The 20,521-nt window shown below is 44.1% G+C and overlaps 6 protein-coding genes across 6 annotated transcripts; 4 read left to right on the forward strand and 2 right to left on the reverse strand.

Moving 5' to 3' along the window:
• The first annotated feature begins 5,431 nt into the window (after positions 1-5,431).
• LOC135895687 (histone H2A.J) lies at positions 5,432-5,838 on the forward strand. Its single transcript, XM_065423833.1, has one exon. The coding sequence runs from the start codon at positions 5,449-5,451 to the stop codon at positions 5,836-5,838; it is 390 nt and encodes a 129-aa protein (XP_065279905.1). The 5' UTR covers positions 5,432-5,448.
• A 2,421-nt stretch (positions 5,839-8,259) lies between these two features.
• On the forward strand, positions 8,260-9,112 carry LOC135895249 (histone H1). The gene has a single exon (XM_065423323.1). It carries the CDS (start codon positions 8,296-8,298, stop codon positions 8,947-8,949), a length of 654 nt encoding a protein of 217 aa, XP_065279395.1. The 5' UTR covers positions 8,260-8,295; the 3' UTR covers positions 8,950-9,112.
• A 1,287-nt stretch (positions 9,113-10,399) lies between these two features.
• On the reverse strand, positions 10,400-13,310 carry LOC135895250 (histone H2B 8). The gene is made up of 2 exons (XM_065423325.1): positions 12,659-13,310; positions 10,400-12,471 (listed from the first exon to the last, which is right to left on the reverse strand). Exon 2 carries the CDS (start codon positions 11,264-11,266, stop codon positions 10,886-10,888), a length of 381 nt encoding a protein of 126 aa, XP_065279397.1. The 5' UTR covers positions 11,267-12,471; positions 12,659-13,310; the 3' UTR covers positions 10,400-10,885.
• A 4,450-nt stretch (positions 13,311-17,760) lies between these two features.
• Positions 17,761-18,120, forward strand: LOC135883564 (histone H4). Its single transcript, XM_065410762.1, has one exon. It carries the CDS (start codon positions 17,784-17,786, stop codon positions 18,093-18,095), a length of 312 nt encoding a protein of 103 aa, XP_065266834.1. The 5' UTR covers positions 17,761-17,783; the 3' UTR covers positions 18,096-18,120.
• Positions 18,121-18,958: 838 nt separating this feature from the next.
• On the reverse strand, positions 18,959-19,369 carry LOC135883472 (histone H3). The gene has a single exon (XM_065410610.1). The coding sequence runs from the start codon at positions 19,367-19,369 to the stop codon at positions 18,959-18,961; it is 411 nt and encodes a 136-aa protein (XP_065266682.1).
• A 479-nt stretch (positions 19,370-19,848) lies between these two features.
• On the forward strand, positions 19,849-20,277 carry LOC135883458 (histone H3). Its single transcript, XM_065410583.1, has one exon. It carries the CDS (start codon positions 19,867-19,869, stop codon positions 20,275-20,277), a length of 411 nt encoding a protein of 136 aa, XP_065266655.1. The 5' UTR covers positions 19,849-19,866.
• The last annotated feature ends 244 nt before the right edge of the window (positions 20,278-20,521 follow it).

Below are 20,521 nucleotides of genomic sequence, written 5' to 3' on the forward strand. Positions count from 1 at the left end.
AGGGGGTCTCTGTGACCAAACCCATCACACCACCGGCCACTGGGGTGCATCCCAGAGAGGAGCACCAAGTGTTTGGAGACGGCACTGTCGACTTTGGCCTCACAGGGGGGACTGTCGAGTCCGGTGCCGTTGGACTCCATGGCCCAGGTCATCAAGGAGGTGGAATTGCCATCCACTCCGGACACCTTTGAGGTCATGAGGGACTTCATTGCCCTGACAGCACCGAGGTCGCCCACCCTTTGCACCAAGCCTCCGTTACCGCATCACGTGGCACCGTCTCGAGGCAAACTGGTGATGCTCCGTCCCTCGGCTGATGGTGTCCCAGCACCACTCGGAGTCCTGGCGCCGGTCACAATCGCGGCACCCGTCAAACTTGCAGCACCGCTCCAGGTTGCGCCAGTGCTCCCACTCGTGACTCTGATCCTCATGGCGATCCCCATTGTGTAGCAGGTCCTGCTCCCGACACTGGTCATCCCGGCACTGATCAGGAACCCCCTGCAGAGCCAGAGTGTGGCACTGCTCCCCACCCTCATGGCACCGCTCACCAGGCCGGCTCCGCTTGGCACCACCCTGGCCCTCGTAGTCTTGGTCTCTGTCTTCGGACTTGGAAACAAGGTCTAGATACTCGGAACGGGGCTGGCACTGGTTGGGCCGGGGAAGGCCTGAGGTGGGAGCCGGGCCGTGGCTGGCGCAGTGGCCATTTTGGACCCCATGGACCCTAAAGGTTCCCGGTTGGCAACCTCTGAACTGCATGTGCAGGAGGCTTTAGCCAGTTGCCCCACCCCTAGGGGTGCCAAGGAGGTACTGTTTCTCACTCCCCACAGAACCAACCCCAGTTCCTGAGCCTGATCCAGGTTTGCCTGGCCCAGGCAGCGAGACAGGATGGGAGCTCCCTAGAGAGCAAGAGGGTCAGGAGGACCCTATTCCCCCATTGGCCTCATTATCTTCCTCCCCGGATGTGGCGGTTGCCAGCAGCTCTGTCTCGGGACTGCCCCCCATAGACAGCCACACCTCCAGGATCTCCTTCGCAGGGTGGCGCAAAACATGGGCCTGCAGGCCGAGGAGGTGGTGGAGTGGTCGACATCCTGGCCCTGGAAAGCCCATCGAGGGTGGTTCTACCCCTCATTAAGACCATACTGGCCAATGCTAAGACCATTTGGTAGACCCCGGCCTCCATCCCTCCCACTGTGAAGGGCTTGGAGAGGAGTATTTCATCCCATCTGAGCGGTACGAATATCTCTTCACACAGCCACAGCCTTACTTGGTGGTGGTGGCTGCAGTGAACGAGAAGAAAAGGAAGGGGCAACAAGCCCCAGCACCTAAGTCCAAGGATACCAAGGGCCTGGACTTATTTGGGGTCAAAGTGTACTCTACGGGGGGTGCAACTCAGGATTGCCAACCAGCAGGCAACTCTGAGTAGATACAGCTTCAACTCCTGGAACTCGATGCTCAAATTTAAAGAGCTGGTGCCAACTGGAGCTATAGTGGAGGAGGACAAGGCAGTGGCACGGGCCCTTTTACAGGCCTCACTGGATGCTGCAGAGTCAGTGGTGCCCACCTTGTCCTCCAGTATCGCCATGAGGCATAGCTCATGGCTACAGCCTCATGGCTCCTGCCTGAGGTTCAACAGACAATGCAGGCCTACCTTTTGATGGGGCAGGTCTGTTCGCAGAGAAGACTGACTCTAGGCTCCATAGCCTAAAGGACTCCAGGGCTACCATGAAATTCTTGGGTATGCACAGCCCGGCAACCCCACGCAAACATTTCAGGTCTCAGTAGCAATCCTATCCTCCTTGGCTGAGGCAGGATTTTTATAGGAGAAGGGGTAGGAATGGCCTGGCCCTTCTAACCCCCTGTCTGAACCAGGGCTCAACTAAACCATCGTCGGGTTCCAAACAGGCCCTTTGAAGGGGTGCCCGAGGACGGTGCACCAGCCTCACTTCCGCATCCTTCCCCGTCCTTTTTGAATCGTTTGTCCCACTTCTACCATGCTTGGTCCCAAATAACTTCGGACTGCTGGGTCCTCCGTATGGTGGCAGTGGGATATTCTTTCCAGTTCTGCTCCTGCCTTCCCTCTTCAGGGACCCCTCTCACGAGCAACTCCTTATCCAGGAGGTGCAGGCGCTCCTTGGTATGGGAGCAGTGAAGGAGGTTCCTCAGTAGCATGTCTCCTTTCTCTACCAGCTATGCTATTTACTAGTTATTTAATATATTACAAGTAAAAATCTCCCACTCATCACATTTCCTCCTCCCCCATATCTCCTTTAGTGTATCCCAAGTCACTTTTTTTTTTAAACAGGATTTGCTATCTTCCTAAATAGTCAACATTTTGGAGCTCTCTAAGGGGGGAAGGAATGCATTACAAAGCTGAGGAGCACTTATGGAGAATGTCCCCCCAAACTCCTTATCTTATAGACCAACAGATCTCCAGCTTGAATGCCTCCTCTGTTCTCAGTTGCGGCAACATGACATCAGAGAGAAGTGATCCCTCATAAAGGGAGGTGCCTGTCCTTTTAAGGCTTCATTACAACAAACAGAAACTTCACGTCAAGGTGTATAGGCCACCAGTGCAAAACTGGAACACTGGTGTCATGTGCGCATTGTGAATTAACCTGCTTAACAATTGAGTTACCACAATCTGCACAAGTTTCAGTTCACAAATGGATTTAAGGTGTAGCCCTATGGAGAGTGCATTGGAAAAGTCCATCTAAAAGGTGCCCAAAGCATGGGTTATGGAAGGGAGGTCTGCATGTAAAAGGTCACAACTAGAGCTGTATGAGAATAGGATTTTCTGTTCCATGAAAAGAAAAAAAATTTTTTTTGGGGGGGGAGATATTTCTGTAGTGAAACCTCAACAAATTTTGGATTTTTTCATGGAATGGCTGCTCAGCTGCCTACCCTCCACGATGGCTTCCAGAGCATCTGGACTTTTCTGTGGTCTACCAGATAGGCTGCTGAGGAACCAGGGCCTTGATGCCCTGGGAACTTGCGCTTCTGGGCTCTCTGCTTCTCATCAGGTGAGCTCCAAGGAGCCAGACAGGAAATCAGGCAGGTTTCCATGGCAGTGTTAATCAGAAACCTGCCTTTTTTTCCATCAGAATTTTGACAACATTGACACACTCACCCACAAAGGTTGAATTTTAATAAATTGGCATTTTCTGATAGAAAAATGTTTGATCAGAAAATTTCCAACCAGCTCTAGTAACAACCCATGGACTAGATTCAGATAGGAAAACAAAATAGAACAGCCAACCAACCAGCCAAAATCACCTCAAACCAAACTTCCTGGCCACTGCCACTATTTGGTCATCTTAATGTGGCTGGACATCTAACAATGCTTTTCTTGGGCATCTAGGGAAATGGGCAGTGACGTCAATGTACTGTTTAATTCATGAAAGTTACTAATAAAACCATCAGTTTCCACCTCAAATATAGGATGGGATGCTCACCCTTGTTTGTGTTACTGAGATCTGGCTGGCTGAAACAAATAGTGATTTGGCATAGCTCTGTCCAACAGCATAGACACTTCAAATTAATTTGCTGAAGGGCCAGGGAAGGGGAATGGCTTTACTATTTGAATTAGACCTTGGGATTAGGGGTGTTTCACCCTGAAGGTGGATTCATTGAGGTGTTTGAGAGTACTTTGAGAGTTCCAGGACAAATTTAATTTAAGAATTACATACTATCCCCTTTTGACCCTCAGGATTTCAATCAAATCTAATTGAGTTGTTTACAGGCCTGAGGAAGTTGCAAATTATTAATCATTATTTAAAATGCATTTTGTGGTAGCATCTAAACACCTCAGTCAGGCCATGTCCCCATTGTGGTAAACATATCAGAAATGACAGTCTCTTTCTCAAAGACCATTACTGTGCTCAGTAATTTCACTATCTGTGCTGCTGATAACTCTTATATGTTGCTCTTAAACCACATATGGTAGCTTCCATAACAATGAAGATCCTCTCCCAGGTGGTTTCTGACTCAGATTTGGTTGATGGCTAATATTCATGGTGGGACTGGAAATACTGAATACAGGGGGTAACAGTGATGACATCTTTATCATGGGCAGATCATTACAACTGGGCTGAGGTTAGGGTCTCTGTTTGCTCCAACTTGAGGTGCTGAACCTGTTTAATGGTTCTCTCTTAGGGTCAGATTTTGATAGCCTTACACCTGGACAAGTCCTACTGAAGTCAATTGGACTTGTATAGTTAGATATTTTTCATTTTGTCTAATGGTATCACAAACTGTTCCTCAGACTGATAGACCATCAGGGCCGGCTCCAGGCACCAATGCAGCAAGCAGGTGCTCGGGGCGGCCAACGGCAAGGGGCGGCACGTCCAACTCTTCTGCAGCAATTCAGCGGCAGGTCCCTCACTCCCTCTTGGAGCAAAGGACTAGCTGCTGAAGAACGAAGTGGCGGTAGAGCTGCCACCGAATTGCCGCCGATCGCAATCGTGGCTTTTTTTTTCTTCCCCTTCCTGCTTGGGGCGGCAAAAACGCTAGAGCCGGCCCTGTAGACCGTATTAGGTTCCAGAACATACAAAGGGATAATGTTGTCTAGCCTTGACCAGTGTAAAACTTAACCTGGATGATTTGTTTCTGGAGTAACATATTCTTATTTGGTTATTTATTTAAAAAAACATTCCTAAAAAGATATGCATTATTGCTATTGACGACAAATTGTTTACACTTCTTCTAAATAGCTGTACATTTTTGCTACCAAAGAATGGCTACTGAGCTTTCCTCACAGCAATGGTATTTTGACTGTATACGTTCTAGATAGAGATATTTTCAGCCAATAAAATAAAATAAAATACATGCTAAGTGTGAAATTATACTTGGATCTTTTGGTAAGATGTTAAAAAGACATTAATTATCCCCTTTTTATTCACGTGGGGGCAAGCAACAAACTAAATACAAGTATCTCATTTGTGGCAAGATTCATGCAGGGGAGAAAAAACATTCTACTCTGTTTTTTTAATCATGCTTGAATCAATTTTATAATTAACTAAATATCCCACCACACCGATGTGGAAGGACCAGTTATTACTTCTGCAGCCAGAAAAGCATTAAAATATTCTGGGAGATACATCTTCAAAGTACACGCTGTAAAAGAAAATCCTCACGTTTACAAAGACAGGTTAATCAATTGTCACTACTGAGGGAAATGTGGATCGAGCAAGACAGCCTCTGGGAAATGCAGGAAGGGAAGGGGGCGTGGAGGGAGGAAAGGTGAAACTAGAGGCACTACTGCCTAGCCATTGGTCAGATTCAGATCCGCATCACCATTGGTTGAACAGACCATGTTCATTTTTTAGCCAATCACAAATTACATTAGCAGTCATACGGACAGGATAAAAGGACAGAAATCAGGGCGCTGTTACGCGGCCTGGGAAGCTTTATAACATTGTGCGCGTGGTAGTTATTGCTAGAGAGTGAATTACAATGTCAGGCCGGGGAAAGCAGGGCGGTAAGGTGCGGGCTAAGGCAAAGTCTCGTTCTTCGCGGGCTGGGCTGCAGTTCCCGGTGGGCCGTGTGCACCGTCTGCTCCGCAAAGGCAATTACGCTGAGCGGGTGGGGGCCGGAGCCCCGGTCTATATGGCCGCGGTGCTGGAGTATCTGACCGCTGAGATTCTGGAGCTGGCTGGTAACGCTGCTCGGGATAACAAGAAAACCAGGATCATCCCCCGTCACCTGCAGCTCGCCATCCGTAACGACGAGGAGCTCAACAAACTGCTTGGGAAAGTCACGATCGCTCAGGGGGGTGTTTTGCCCAATATCCAGGCTGTGCTGTTGCCCAAGAAAACCGAAAGTCATAAAGCCAAAAGCAAATGAAACTGACCAAGAAGAAAGGTGAACACTTCAACTTCAGCACTAACCAAAGGCTCTTTTCAGAGCCACCTACTGTCTCATGAAAAGAGTTGCATGTCATCAAACAGAAGGAGCAGCCCTGTTTGTTAAATAGAAAACTCCCCATTTAGTATGGGTCGTCAAAAAACTTAAGCATTTATTAGTGAGTCTCGCCTCTCCCCCCCATTACTTTTCATGAGTAATGGAAGCCCCTTTGGGGGAGGGGAAACCAGGCGTCAAGCCTTTGTTTTTCCAGGTTCCATAAATATCGATGGGGCAAAACAGATTATAAACTCTCTCTCTGTCTCTCTCTCTCTCTCTGTGTTTTTATATATATATATATATATATATATATATAAAATCATAGTAAACCAACGAGAAAAATAAATACTAATTCAATAGAAACAAGTGATTATGATGAATTCTATGTTGAATCCATCCTGTTTGACTATATAATTTTTTTAAATGTTGCTGTGACAAATAACAATTTTACCCAAGTTATCTCATCTGCCTTGGTTTTTTTTATGCTCATATTTAAAGAACTGTCTCCCAAATATTGATTGGTCCATTTGAACCCAAAATAATAGTGAAACCCTAATTCCTTTAAAAGGGGGTCTCAAATTCCTCAGGTACCTAGAACAGTTTTTAACACGTTTAATTTCGAATATATATAACACATACTGGCTAACCCCATTCTCTCTGTAGTTTGGATACATTAAGGTTTGTGGGAGATTGAGGATATTGCCAGTTACTGATTGGTTAATTTGATATAACAAAAGAGATTTCGTCCCCATTTATGATTAGATGTTGCATATGAAACTGGTCTGTCGGTTCAAAAATGTCACAAATGGAAGGAAAAAGTAACAGGAAAAATACCTTTCTAAATGGCTATTCTTGATTTAAAATCTAACCTAATATAGTACCATTAAGAATCACTTGTAACAACACAAGGTAAAACCTGTGATTTATTAAAGGGATGTGCCCTTGCCAATTATGGGAGAGCTCTGCATTTGATTTAATAAGGGAATGTTTTCTTCTGTTTCTTTCCCTGTGTGTGTTAGCGTTATTGTATAATTTTGTTCTCAAAATTTGCATCAAGCCTTTCTATCTTGTAAGAGAGATTTGTGTGATTGTTATTTCTATTTTAAATTGTTCCTCATTAATATAAATCCATCACTAACTGAACAATAATGTGTAATATGCAATGTTCTAGTCCTAAAGCAGTGGTTCTTACACTTTTGTACTGGTGACCCCTTTCACACAGCCTCTGAGTGCGACCCCCTCTTATACATTAAAAACACTTTTTAATATATTTAACACCATTATAAATGCTGGGGCAAAGCAGGGTTTGGGGTGGAGGCTGACAGCTCACGACCCCCCATGTAATAACCTCGTGACCCCCTGAAGGGTCCCGACCCCCAGTTTGAGAACCCCTATGACCTAGAGCAAAGATAAATGTCAGTGACAATTTGCCCAAGTTTGTAATGTACAAGAATGAAAAGACTTTAGCAATAGCCATGCCCTTTAGACAATGGATTAGGATTTCAAAAGTTGGTTACTGGATCAGTTCAGAAACGCAGTGTTGCGTTAATGAATGTTAATATTTTCTTCGTAGTCTAATAAAACCTCGCCAATAATTCTTCCACCTGAAGTTACTATGACCTTGTCTATTAGGATAATGAATGTTCCTGTAACACAGGAATAAGATAGAACTAGCAGCTCTGTATTGTACACAGGGCAGCACACTACGAACTGCTCTGCTTTAACAAGTCATCCACTTTGGGGGCACAAACAGTCCCTCACGGGACTTCACTCTGCTCCTCGCATTGTTCCGTGGTTTGCTAATTTAACATTTCATGTTTTAAGGAGGGTAAAAGATTTTGGTCAAAGAAGCTAATTTCTAATCCATATTCAACGCTCAGGGACGAGTTTGTGTTACTTCCTTCTCTTTGAAATCAATTTACTATGAAAACATTGATTCAAATTTCTGGCTTTGAGCCTTGATTGGGAGAAGACCCTTTAAAGAATAACGTTTCATTACTTTGGAAATTTCATTGTACACGGTGCAGTTTTTATTTAGAAGGAAAAACAAAAGTTTCTCTCTCCCGAGGTCTCTCCAGGTCCAGGACTCGCGGTTTATTGACTCTTTTAAAACTCACCTTTTGTTTCTCCAACGGGAAACTCTACTGAATGAAAATACCCTCTTTCCCCTTCACCAGGCTATAAAGTGGGGGTGATTCGGTGGCGGATATATTGCAAAAAACACACTTTTTTGACTTCCAAGAAACACAAACTGAACGGGAAGAAGAGTACTTTCTGGCTTGCAGCTGGGCGGGCTCTTTAACGCACCAATCACAGAGTAGCTGTTCTCTATAAATACCAGGCATCTGACCTACTCTAGCCCAATTGTTTTCTTCTGATTCGTAGGAAACGTCTGCTAGAATGTCGGAAACTGCGCCTGTTGCCACTCCTGCTGTGTCCGCTCCTGGGGCAAAAACCTCCGCTAAAAAGCCGAAGAAGGCGGCAGGAGGCTCTAAAGCCCGCAAGGCTTCGGGTCCCAGCGTAACCGAGCTGATCACCAAGGCGGTGTCCGCTTCCAAGGAGCGCAAAGGGCTCTCCTTGGCCGCTCTTAAGAAGGCTCTGGCCGCCGGAGGGTACGATGTGGAGAAGAACAACAGCCGCATCAAGTTAGGACTCAAGAGTCTGGTGAGCAAGGGCACCTTGGTACAGACCAAAGGTACTGGTGCTTCTGGTTCCTTCAAACTCAACAAGAAGCCTGGCGAGATCAAGGAAAAGGTACCTAAGAAAAAGCCAGCGGCAAAGCCTAAGAAACCAGTTGCTAAGAAGCCCGCCAGCGCCGCCAAGAAACCCAAAAAGGCTGCGGCCGTGAAAAAGAGCCCGAAAAAAGCCAAGAAACCAGCGGCTTCCGCGGCTAAGAAAGCGGCCAAGAGCCCGAAAAAGGCCAAGCCCGCCAAGCCCAAAAAGGCAGCTAAGAGCCCGGCTAAGGCCAAGGCGGTGAAGCCCAAGGCTGCCAAGCCCAAGCCAACCAAACCTAAAGCAGGTAAGGCTAAGAAGGCAGCGCCCAAGAAGAAGTAAAGCGGCTAGAAAAGGAAAATAGAGTCTAACTCGTGCAAACAAACCCAACGGCTCTTTTAAGAGCCACCCACCTTTTCCAAAAGGAGCTGAAACATTCGTGCATTCACCGTAACAGCAGTAACAAATCTTTCTCCCTTTGTGACGAAACGTTGAAAGAAACGTTGGGGGAAGCTAAGAGGAAATATTTTGTGGATACTAAGTATCGGGGGGGGGGGGGTAGCCGTGTTAGTCTGTATCTACAAAAACAAGGTGTGTGGTGGCACCTTAAAGACTAACAGATTTATTTGGGCATAAGCTTTCGTGGGTAAAAACCTCACGTCTTCAGATGCATAGGAAGAAGTGGGGTTTTTACCCACGAAAGCTTATGCCCAAATAAATCTGTTAATCTTTAAGGTGCCACCAGACACCTTGTTTTTGTGGATACTGTTTCTAATAGTTCCTCTTACTCCTCTTTGGAATACTTCCCCCCCCCCTCCCCTGGTACGCTTTAAGTGCTGCTCAGGTCATTCTTTGTTCTGCCTACATACAGAGGGGGACGGTAGGAGAGATCTAGTGTGGGGACAAAGAGTAAATGTTTGGCTTAGAAACAATTACCTGACTGGCTGCGGGAAGCAGAACTACAGTGGTGGAGGGTTTGAAAAGCCCGCGCTGTGCAAGGATTGGTCCGTCTCCCGCCCGGGGTTTAAAGCCGGGCATCCTGCGCTGACATACACGTTTAAAATCTGAACACGTATCTTGATGGGCGGAGGGTGCATGTGAGTCTTTCGTAGTTTTGTTTTCACTGTTGACTAATATACAGCGTGTTTAGCCTTTACCTTTTGTTATTCGCTCTCGCTACCAATAATCCCCCTTGTGCGTTAGCTATACCTTCTCCCGCTCAATGCCTATGCCCGCCTAGTTAATATTAGAAGATCAAACCCGATAATGAGGTAGTGAACCATCCTATTTATTAATTTAAATTATTTATTAAGAGGACATGTCGGGTGAAGAACCTTAGAATACCAAAGGTTTTCAACACAGAAATTACGTATCACTGCACAACGGACTCAATCGAAGGTCACATCCACCACACAGACGATGAAATCCCTAGTGCGTGCAATGCAGGCGTCCTTTCGGGAACAGTACACATTTACTGCACGGCATATGCTTTTCACCAACCAGTTTTCACTGTGATACTCTAGACACGTTTCCTCAGTCGGGATTTACAACTGTTCAGCGTGCCTTGCAAGGATTTTCTTTTCAGTAGGAGTGAGAACAGCTCCCCCCCCCCAATTTTCCTAATGCTCAAAGATGCCGAAAACAGTCTCTATGCATTAGCTATAACATTCAGAAAGTTATGAAACTGAGGACAATAGAATGTTTTGTTGGGCATACATAGTAAATCTATAGTAGGAGCTCTAATCAAAGCTATAGAGATTAAACTATCCTGAAATGTTTTTTTTTTTTTAAACCTGCTCACAAGGCTCTGGGGAGTTCCTCAAATCAGGAACTGGAGGAAAATGAAATGTAATAAGTCAAGTCAGTTTAGACTTCAAATACCTTATTCTTATCCTTACTTACCTGCTCTACAGTATTTCCACTATGATTCACACTAGAGACTAAGATCAAACACAAACCTGTAGCGCTAGGTTGACTTCGTGCTCCTTGGCGAGGGGTGGGGGTGACTTTTAGGAGGGAAGTTGGAGTTAGAGCAATACACATTTAAACCATCCTATTTTAACCACCAAAGAAAATTAATAACTGAAGTAGAGCGAATAAAGCTTTAGTTTGTAGTAAAGCTCTATTTAGGGTTTGTCTGAAAAGGAAATCCTACTTTTTCTATACACTAGCTATTCTGTGTAAATAAAAATAAAATAGTAATACAGCTCCTTCATTGAGAAGGTGGGTGGCTCTTAAAAGAGCCTTTGGGTTATAGCTGAAAAAAAGATCTGAAAGTTTACTTGGAACTAGTGTACTTTGTGACAGCCTTGGTGCCCTCAGACACCGCATGTTTGGCCAGCTCCCCCGGCAAAAGCAGACGCACAGCGGTCTGGATCTCCCGAGAAGTGATGGTCGAGCGCTTGTTGTAATGCGCCAAACGAGATGCTTCCCCAGCGATACGTTCGAAGATGTCGTTTACAAAGGAGTTCATGATCCCCATGGCCTTAGAGGAGATACCGGTGTCAGGATGAACTTGCTTCAATACCTTGTACACGTAGATAGAGTAACTCTCCTTCCTAGTCTTTCTCCTTTTCTTATCCCCTTTCTTCTGAGTCTTGGTCACAGCTTTCTTAGAACCCTTTTTAGGGGCAGGGGCAGATTTTGCCGGTTCTGGCATGGTAGCAGTTTACGTTCGCAGTATAACTCAAGAACAATAGCATACTGATAGCACAGCTACCCTAGTATTTATAGGGAGCGTATGCAAATGAGTAGCTTTTGCTGTCTGACTTCCTATTTGATACAAGAAACAAATGGTGTCAGCACCGACACATTGGTCAGCTTCAGATACCATGTCACCATTGGTTGTTGTTTTTATTCCAGCCAATCAAAAAGCAATTTACCAACCAATAGTTGGAAGCAGTACTTGCAAATGTTTCACTCTAGGTCAATCTCAAATAGCTTTTAAAACTGTAAAGCTATAGCCAAAGTCGAATTCAGTAATGGCTTATAGTTGTTTATATTATGGGGGGACACAAATCCCTGTAGACATTACTCTCAGTCCCCTAGGATCATTGGAGTCTACTCCTAAATTGTAATTAAACTAAAAAAAAAAAAAATCAGGATCTTTATTTATTAAAGGTACAAATTATACAAGTGCACTCTAAATAGTGCATTTGTGAAAAGTCATTATAAAGTTCCATATTTGTTTATCAATATTCTTGAGGTTAAATTAATGCAGTCTACAGATTACTTTTTAAAATTGTGTTTCCATCCCTCCTCCCCCACTCTATCCTTAATACTTGCTAGTGGGATCCAAAATTCAGCTTGATTCTTTCCTTGTTTGTCATCACTAGTAATTATATGTTCTTACAGGCCAAATCTGTGGCTTCAGTTGTAGCTGCACATCCCCCTTGTAGGCTCATGAAATCACACAATTATAACTGTGATCAGAATTTGGAGATGAGGTAGCCCAAGAGCAATTAAGGAAATAATTTGGACTGTGCAATATTCATTATTGTTGATGATCATTGAGAACAAAAAACAAAACTATAAAAACAGTTTTTCAGAATGAATGATGAATTTAAAGTAGTGGCAGTTGGCTTAAAAAATTGTAAACTGAACAAATTTGATGTGGAAATATTTGAGATGTAATAAATATGGAAATCCTTTATAAGAACAATAGGTGAAGGTTAAAATTACAAAATGATACTATAATGAGGACCACAGGGGTCTGCCTGTGTGCAACTCATTGCAGGACCAACAAGCCAGGGAATATCTGGCTCTATTGAAGTCAATGAGTTTTTGGCTTTGACTTCAATGGGGCCAGAATTTCACACCTCATCCCGCAAAGACAAAATGCTTAATGATATGCTTTCCTATTGACTTCTTTAAAAAGCAACAGAGGGTCCTGTGGCACCTTTAAGACTAACAGAAGTATTGGGAGCATAAGCTTTCGTGGGTAAGAACCTCACTTCTTCAGATGTAAGTCTTGCATCTGAAGAAGTGAGGTTCTTACCCACGAAAGCTTATGCTCCCAATACTTCTGTTAGTCTTAAAGGTGCCACAGGACCCTCTGTTGCTTTTTACAGATTCAGACTAACACGGCTACCCCTCTGATACTATTGACTTCTTGTGATTGAAATTAAACATATCCCATGTGCTTTCAGGATACTGGCTTAGTTAGCTCACACTTGGTATTTTCTTTTGTTTTACATGAACTGTGTGTGTCACATAAAACGAAGTTAATTTCAGGACCTCTAGATATTACTAATCAAAATGTAAATGTATTTATTGACATCTAACCAGGGTAGCTGTGATAATAAAAATAATGTGTAAATTCAACATTGAATAATAATATTATTATGAATAAGAAAATGTAATGACTTAATACAATAATCAAAGTATCTTCAAAGAGGACATCTATATTTTTATTATAGAATTGTGGGGAGTTGATTTTATACAAATATATATTCTTTAATGAGTCATTCTAAACCATAGTTGGATGTTGTTATCCTACACTTTCAAATCCAAAGGTTAGAGCCATTCCAATTTTCAGTCAAGTGCTGTAGCAATAGGTTAGTCTATTTTATCGACTTTTTCTACATTATGAATTATGCTTAAATTGCTTAATAAAACTCACTGCTGTTTGGTTCATTTGTTTACATTTAGCAAACAGAAACTGCAGTGATCTAACATTATTATTGGACTATGCAAATTTTCCTTTCTTCCACCCAAGTTTTCTAGAAAACTGTTTTTTCCTTAACCACAGTAAATGCTCATTGCCTAGAGATCATTAGTAATTCATGTTCATGATGCAGTCATTTAAAGGAAGCGGGGTTTGTCAAAATCACTCACCTATAGCCTAACTCATTTCCAGCTGAACTCAATAGAAAGGGATTTTTATTACCAGTTACTGCAGTTAGGCCACATCTCAGTGCTTGTGAGGAAAATCCCACCCTAAAATCCTTAAGTGATGTTATCAAACCAATATGGAGTGAAAAATCTATTTACAAACTGAGGTTTCTGTTTCCATCACCTTTCTTTTTTTAAATTTATATAGTTTACAACGTCTATTAGGATTTTCTAGAACTTCATCCTGAAAACACTTGTGTTTAATTTTCATATAAATAATACCATTTACTTCATAAAGCTTTTTGTTTAGTGCCTTGTTTTGAAGAGAATTTAAAGATATATCATAAATGTGTCTGAGGAAGGTATTATGTGGTGATACCACCCAAAATTGTAAGAAATGCTGAGAAACATAACTTCTGCCTCTTAAATTAAGGGCTGAGAAAGCTTCTGTGAAAGTTTTCTGCTGATGCAAGGAAAACAGGGACAACAAGATTAAATATTAGAAAATGCACAAAGAAAATGTGATGCTAACAAATTATATGACAAATATATTTTATTTTAAAAAACAAATTTTTAGGACACCCATCTCCACCTCTGGTTATATTTACTTCTATGTTTATACTGTAAACTCTTAGGAATTATATAAATAATCCATCAGTATTTTGATGATCTGTAAATATTAAATACATTTTTAAATGAAATCACTATTTTCAAAGGTGAAAGACAAGTGGGATTTAACAAACAAAATCAACAAGAAAACCAAGCAAGCAAGCAAACAAACTTCCCTGGGCTCTTTATATAACGAATACTATATAATAATAAGGCAATAAATCCCCTCCCCAACTCTTTCTACTCTACTTTTTTTTAAATTACTCTTCTAGGTCACATTGTTGCAACTGGAAAAGAACAAATGGGGGGGGGGGAAATCAACAACAACAACAAAAAAGCAGAGATAAAGAAAAGTAAAAGTGCTGTATATTTCATGACTGATTTCAAGAAAATCATTATCACCTGTGATTTGTTGTGATCAGCAGCCAAATGCTACTCTGGGAGTGGGCCCAGTTTGCCATCCCCCTCACCTGTGGGGTGGGTTTTACCTTGTGTGACTCTGCCTTGCTGTGCCAATCTAGTTGGTTCATGCCCTGGGCCCATCACTGCTCCAGCAGGGCAGTGTGGTGGCTGGACTGATCACCCTGATCTGGAGCTCGGTCTGACACTCCTTAGCTTGGTTCTTGCTTCTGGTACAGAGTCCCCTTCTATTCCCCTATGGTTGTGATCTCTCCCTCACCTCCTCTGGGACACTAGCCATTCTTGCAGCCTGACTATGCGCAACATAGCAACTGACATTTTTGGAAGTGAAAATGGAAACCTTCAATCACTGGCTATAGGTGGTATGTCTGGTGTTGATGCTGCTGGTGACTTTATCCCTCTGAGAGGTGGTCTGATATAATGAGAAATCTATTGAGGAGTGTCCCCCTCCAAATATAATATTCACTCAGGGTTGTTTCCTACAGCAGTTTAATGGGTTGAAGCCCTGCTTCAGCCTTATAAACTTTAGATAGGAGTTTGCACATTTATAGCTATATTAAGGCAACCCCCTAACTGGAGCACAGGGGGAGGAGTCTTTGTCCATGAGAATGCATTTTACATTCTAATGTACAATACAAGCTAGGGGAAGACAATAATCTGCTATTAGAAGGCAAATGACTATTCCCACACCTGTCTGAACCCCACGCTTCCCAAGGGAAGCCAAGACAATGCGGGTATGCATAGATCAGCTAGTGAAAGGTGCTTGAAAAACCCTGTGAAAACTGTACACTAAGGAGACACTGGTATGAGATGCGGGAAGGGGTTTGTATGTGAGGCTGTGCAGAACTCTGTTTTTTAGTTTACATTGTCTGATGTAATGTCTCAAGAGAGACTTCTCCTTGCTTACAGAGCTAAAGCGACTTTGCTCTCCAGTAAGGAGCCACCTCTATATTAGCATCTCTGTCATGCTGGAAATATGGTTAAACATGGTAGCTCCTGATGTCCTCTGTCTCTCTGTGCTCATGAGACACTAAGCCATGTCTCCAAAGCATGATAAGGCGCAGCCTTCAGCTTTGCAGGCCTGTAGTCTTGTCTGTTAAATGGGAGAATCTAAAGTAGAATCCCCTGAGCCAGATGGCCTAACTGGGTCCTCAAGACAAGGCATTAGTGAAGGTGGGAGTTTAACCCCTTCTCCCCCCTTCCCTGCCAGTGTCTGGATTATTAGATTATGCTTTAAAAGGTTTTTAAATGTGTCCATCTCTGTCCTTGCATACCAGTCCTGTTCAAGCACATTGGTCAGTGCCAATGCACAATTCTTCCAGGGAGATGGGTGTTTCATGTACCCACAGACTGGTTCCACTGTGAGAGCACCAGTCACTCACTACATGAACGGAACACTCTTTACAGTGGGAAAAATGGCTCAATTTTGGAATTTCTTCCATATCACTCCTGGTGTGCCCTCAAATGGGCATCGGGAGTGCAGATCTTGTGCTGAGCTGAGCAGAACCACCCCGGGAAGGAATTCTACTTGCCCTAAACGGTCCATATTTGTGACGTGCACATTGTATTCTGAACAGAGGCTTGTCTGACGTCCCTGACAGGAACTGGAATATACTTAACTCCTCTTGGTGGAAAGATTTAAGTGCAGGACACCAGGGCTTAGACTATCTCATTTTTTACCCTGTGGAAGTGAGAGATTCCTCTTCCTAGCATGGGACACAGCAGCCTTTATAGGGAGGGGAAGGAATTAGGCATTATCCTATAGGAACTACCCTGCCAATACACTTGATGTGGTGCTAGCTGGGGTTTGAGGTCCCTTCTCATCTCAACACCTGAAAGAGAGAGGGATGCTAGTGGGTGAGTGGAGGTGCACAGAGAGCTTTCTAGTGTGATTGGCTCCCTGTGCAGTGGGGGGCCCAAAAACTGGCAAAGGATCAGTGGAGTGGGAGTGACTGTGGTGATCTGTTTCCCCATGGGAACCTTGAATGTATTTTGAATAATAAAGGTGCTGCCTGGTTAAAACTCATACACATGTCCTTGTTTTCTTCCCTGTGGGAAGCACACCAAATGAATGAATTGGGGAGGGGGGAACCAAAACCAACCAACAAACAAAACCACCACCTCCCCAAGATGGAAACAAAGGAAAAAGAAAAGTAAAACAGTGCTGTATTTCATGACTGACTGTGAGAAAACCTTTATCACTTGTGATTTGCAGAGATCAGCAAACCAAAGATAACCTGTTACTATGTAGTTCTTTAATTACCGTGTGTACCTGGGCAAATATACATAGATTGCATAATTTTCGGTAGATTTGGGTATTTTCCCCTGTACGTTGGTCCAAGTAAGTAAAACCCAAGCTCCTACAAAATCACACACATACACCCTTTGTGCCCACTTTATAAGTTAAAAGAAATGCTACCGATCTTTCCCACACACTCCCGCAACTCCTTTTGTGAAACAGATTAATAGATTTCATAGACTCATAGGACAGGAAGGTACCTCGAGCGGTCATCTACTCCAGTCCCCTGTACTCAGGAGAGGAGTCGGGTTTTCTGAGTGCCCTTTCTGTAAACATTCAAATCAGTAGTCACACAGTGGCAGCGACATCATTCACATTAGGTGAGGAGACAGAATAAAGAACGAACATACGTGCCCAGCCTCGTCACTTTTGATTAGATCTGAATGTAGCAGATTTTAAACCCTCCTCTGTTCAAGCTTTGGGAAATGGCGACGAATGTCGGGGAGGCGGAGAGGGAGGCATCTGTCAGGGAACCCGATTGGTCATATTTTGCCGCAGATTCCTACTTGAAATTGGGGGGGGGGGGGGGAGGAAGGGGTGAGCGTTACATAGCCACACAATAGCAGCCACCCCCACGGGAAGCCGCGTTATCGAATGATTTTACCAGAAGGGACAATATTCAAAAGACAAATAGAAAAGATATTGTAAAGAGAGTCCTAATTTAACCAGCAGCACGCTGAGAGGCCCAGCAGTGTCAGGAAACGTGGTCTTCTAGAGCAGTTACAATGATTAGTGCTAGCCCTTAGCTCTGAGTCTCCTAATCCTAAAGCTGTTTTTCCTGCACTGGTCTCCTTTAGTAAAGAGGCTAAAAAGAATTATGCTGGAATGTTTTGCCTGCCTAGCGCTGTCCCGTCCCAACCGCCGCATGCATAGACAGCGAAGAGCGTGGGAGGAGGGAAGGTGCAAATAATCCGCCCTTTTTCGTCTGCAGTTCTCAATCAGGTCGTACACCAGGCAATATACGGAGACGTTCCCCCACTCTCGCTACACAGCTCTGTCTGTAATTCTAGTCGATATGTCTGGTCGTGGTAAGGGCGGCAAGGGTCTCGGAAAAGGAGGCGCTAAGCGCCATAGGAAGGTGTTGAGGGACAACATCCAGGGCATTACAAAACCCGCTATTCGCCGTTTAGCTCGTCGTGGGGGCGTGAAGCGCATTTCGGGTCTCATTTACGAGGAGACTCGAGGGGTGCTGAAGGTGTTTTTGGAGAATGTGATCAGAGATGCCGTTACTTACACCGAGCATGCGAAGCGGAAGACTGTGACTGCCATGGATGTTGTTTATGCGTTGAAGCGCCAGGGTCGTACACTGTACGGATTTGGAGGCTAACCTGTGCCAGTAATTGTCTCAGAAAACACCTATAACCCAAAGGCTCTTTTCAGAGCCACCCACACTTTAATGAAAAGAGCTGTTGTGCTTGCGTGTTCTTTCTTCGATAGAGAAACCTGATAAACAGCACGAATATCGCTCTATATATTTAAACCAGTAAGTAGTCTGTTATTCTAGGTGGAAGTGAAGTTTTCTAGAACTGCACTACTTTTCTCTAGTATCAGAGGGGTAGCCGTGTTAGTCTGAATCTGTAAAAAGCAACAGAGGGTCCTGTGGCACCTTTGTTAGTCTTAAAGGTGCCACAGGACCCTCTGTTGCTTTTTACTACTTTTCTCTGTAAATCAAATGTAAGCTAGTCCTTTTACTTTCTACCTGCGGAAGTAATTAAATCACATACACCTAGACCAGATATCCTGATTTTTATAGAGATAGAAGCATATATAAGAAATTGGGTCTATTACCTCCGCAAATAAATCTCCTGTCCCGATTTTTCACACTTGCTGTCTGGTCACCCACTATACACCACACCAGCGCCAACCTTCAGTGAAAGTAAGGGATTTTCAATCTGGCTAGTAACGCAGGAAGCCATGTTAGCTTGTGGGAGCTCTAATAATGAGGAACTAACCCCACCCACGAACTGCAGGGAAAGGGGGTTTTCTGATAATAAAGGAGAATATAAGACTATTCGTGCATTAAGCTTACCCCCGAATATCCTAGACCAACAGCAGACTGTTTTACCTTCAATGATAACTGATAATATGTACCTTTCCAAGCTAGTTAAAACAGAGATGGAGCTCTTTTCCGTGTAAACGTGGTGGCTCTTAAAAGAGCCTTTGGGTTTTTATGGGGTTGTAAGAGGGGCTTTAAGCTCTTTCCCCACGGATGCGCCGAGCCAACTGGATGTCTTTCGGCATAATAGTGACTCTCTTGGCATGAATAGCACACAGGTTGGTATCCTCGAAGAGACCAACCAGATATGCTTCACTGGCCTCCTGCAGGGCCATAACGGCCGAACTCTGGAAGCGCAAGTCGGTCTTGAAATCCTGGGCAATTTCACGGACCAGGCGCTGGAAGGGCAACTTGCGGATGAGCAGCTCAGTAGATTTCTGGTAACGGCGGATCTCTCGCAGGGCCACAGTGCCGGGCCGATAACGATGGGGCTTTTTCACTCCCCCAGTGGCAGGCGCACTTTTACGGGCAGCTTTAGTAGCCAATTGTTTGCGAGGGGCTTTGCCACCAGTAGATTTACGGGCAGTCTGTTTGGTCCTGGCCATTCTGTATAGTCACTTCTCCTAAGTCAGAAAACAAGAGACAAATGAATGAGTCTGAGTGCGCTGACTGCTCTTTATAGACAAACTCTGTATTATGATTGGATGAGGAGGAGACGACAACTCTCATTGGACTATTCAAAAAACATTTGAAAAGCCCGCGTTATTTACAGAAAGCTCCGATTACAGCACGCTAGTAGTACTCCCGGAAGTGTTGTGGATGGGGTGGCTGTAGGGAGGTATTTCTTAAGTGACTGATCGATTATATTATTAATTCTAATATAATTAATGGATCTCATAAACTCGTGGCCACTTTTTTCTGACCGCCTCCTCAATGAACATTTGGAAGGAGAGAGAAGTAAAACGTATTTTGAATAGTCCAATGAGAATTGTCGTCTCCTCCTCATCCAATCATGATACAGAGTTTGTCTATAAAGAGCGGTCAGCGCACTCACTTTCATTCATTTGTTTCTTGTTTTCAGACTTAGAAGTAATCATTCAGAATGGCCAGGACTAAGCAGACTGCCCGTAAATCTACTGGTGGCAAAGCCCCTCGCAAACAGTTGGCCACTAAGGCTGCCCGGAAGAGCGCGCCTGCCACTGGGGGAGTGAAAAAGCCCCATCGTTATCGCCCCGGCACTGTGGCTCTGCGAGAGATCCGCCGCTACCAGAAATCTACTGAGTTGCTCATCCGCAAGTTGCCCTTCCAGCGCCTGGTCCGTGAAATCGCCCAGGATTTCAAGACCGACTTGCGCTTCCAGAGCTCGGCCGTTATGGCTCTACAGGAGGCCAGCGAAGCATATCTGGTTGGTCTCTTCGAGGATACCAACCTGTGTGCTATTCATGCCAAGAGAGTCACTATCATGCCTAAAGACATCCAGTTGGCTCGGCGCATCCGTGGGGAAAGAGCTTAAACGCCCCCCTTTTGCAACCACTTAAACCCAAAGGCTCTTTTAAGAGCCACCACGTTCACACGGAAAAGAGCTGTATCTATACTTTAATGTTTTAAGAGGCTTGCAAAGATGCTATCCTTAAGGAAGGTAAAACAGCTCGCTGTTGGTCTAGGATTTTCGTGGGTTTTTTAAAAAAAGCTTAATGCACGAATATTTTTCAGGTCGTGGGTGGGGGTGCTTCCTCATCTTTAGAGCTCCCGTAAAA

Source organism: Emys orbicularis, chromosome 1, assembly GCF_028017835.1.
Source record: "Emys orbicularis isolate rEmyOrb1 chromosome 1, rEmyOrb1.hap1, whole genome shotgun sequence".
Classification (NCBI taxonomy): domain Eukaryota; kingdom Metazoa; phylum Chordata; order Testudines; family Emydidae; genus Emys; species Emys orbicularis.

Bases quoted from the DNA above. Each gene is read 5' to 3' on its own strand.
- LOC135895250 (XM_065423325.1), bottom strand. From the start codon at position 11,266: ATGCCAGAACCGGCAAAATCTGCCCCTGCCCCTAAAAAGGGTTCTAAG.
- LOC135895687 (XM_065423833.1), top strand. From the start codon at position 5,449: ATGTCAGGCCGGGGAAAGCAGGGCGGTAAGGTGCGGGCTAAGGCAAAG.
- LOC135895249 (XM_065423323.1), top strand. From the start codon at position 8,296: ATGTCGGAAACTGCGCCTGTTGCCACTCCTGCTGTGTCCGCTCCTGGG.
- LOC135883458 (XM_065410583.1), top strand. From the start codon at position 19,867: ATGGCCAGGACTAAGCAGACTGCCCGTAAATCTACTGGTGGCAAAGCC.
- LOC135883472 (XM_065410610.1), bottom strand. From the start codon at position 19,369: ATGGCCAGGACCAAACAGACTGCCCGTAAATCTACTGGTGGCAAAGCC.
- LOC135883564 (XM_065410762.1), top strand. From the start codon at position 17,784: ATGTCTGGTCGTGGTAAGGGCGGCAAGGGTCTCGGAAAAGGAGGCGCT.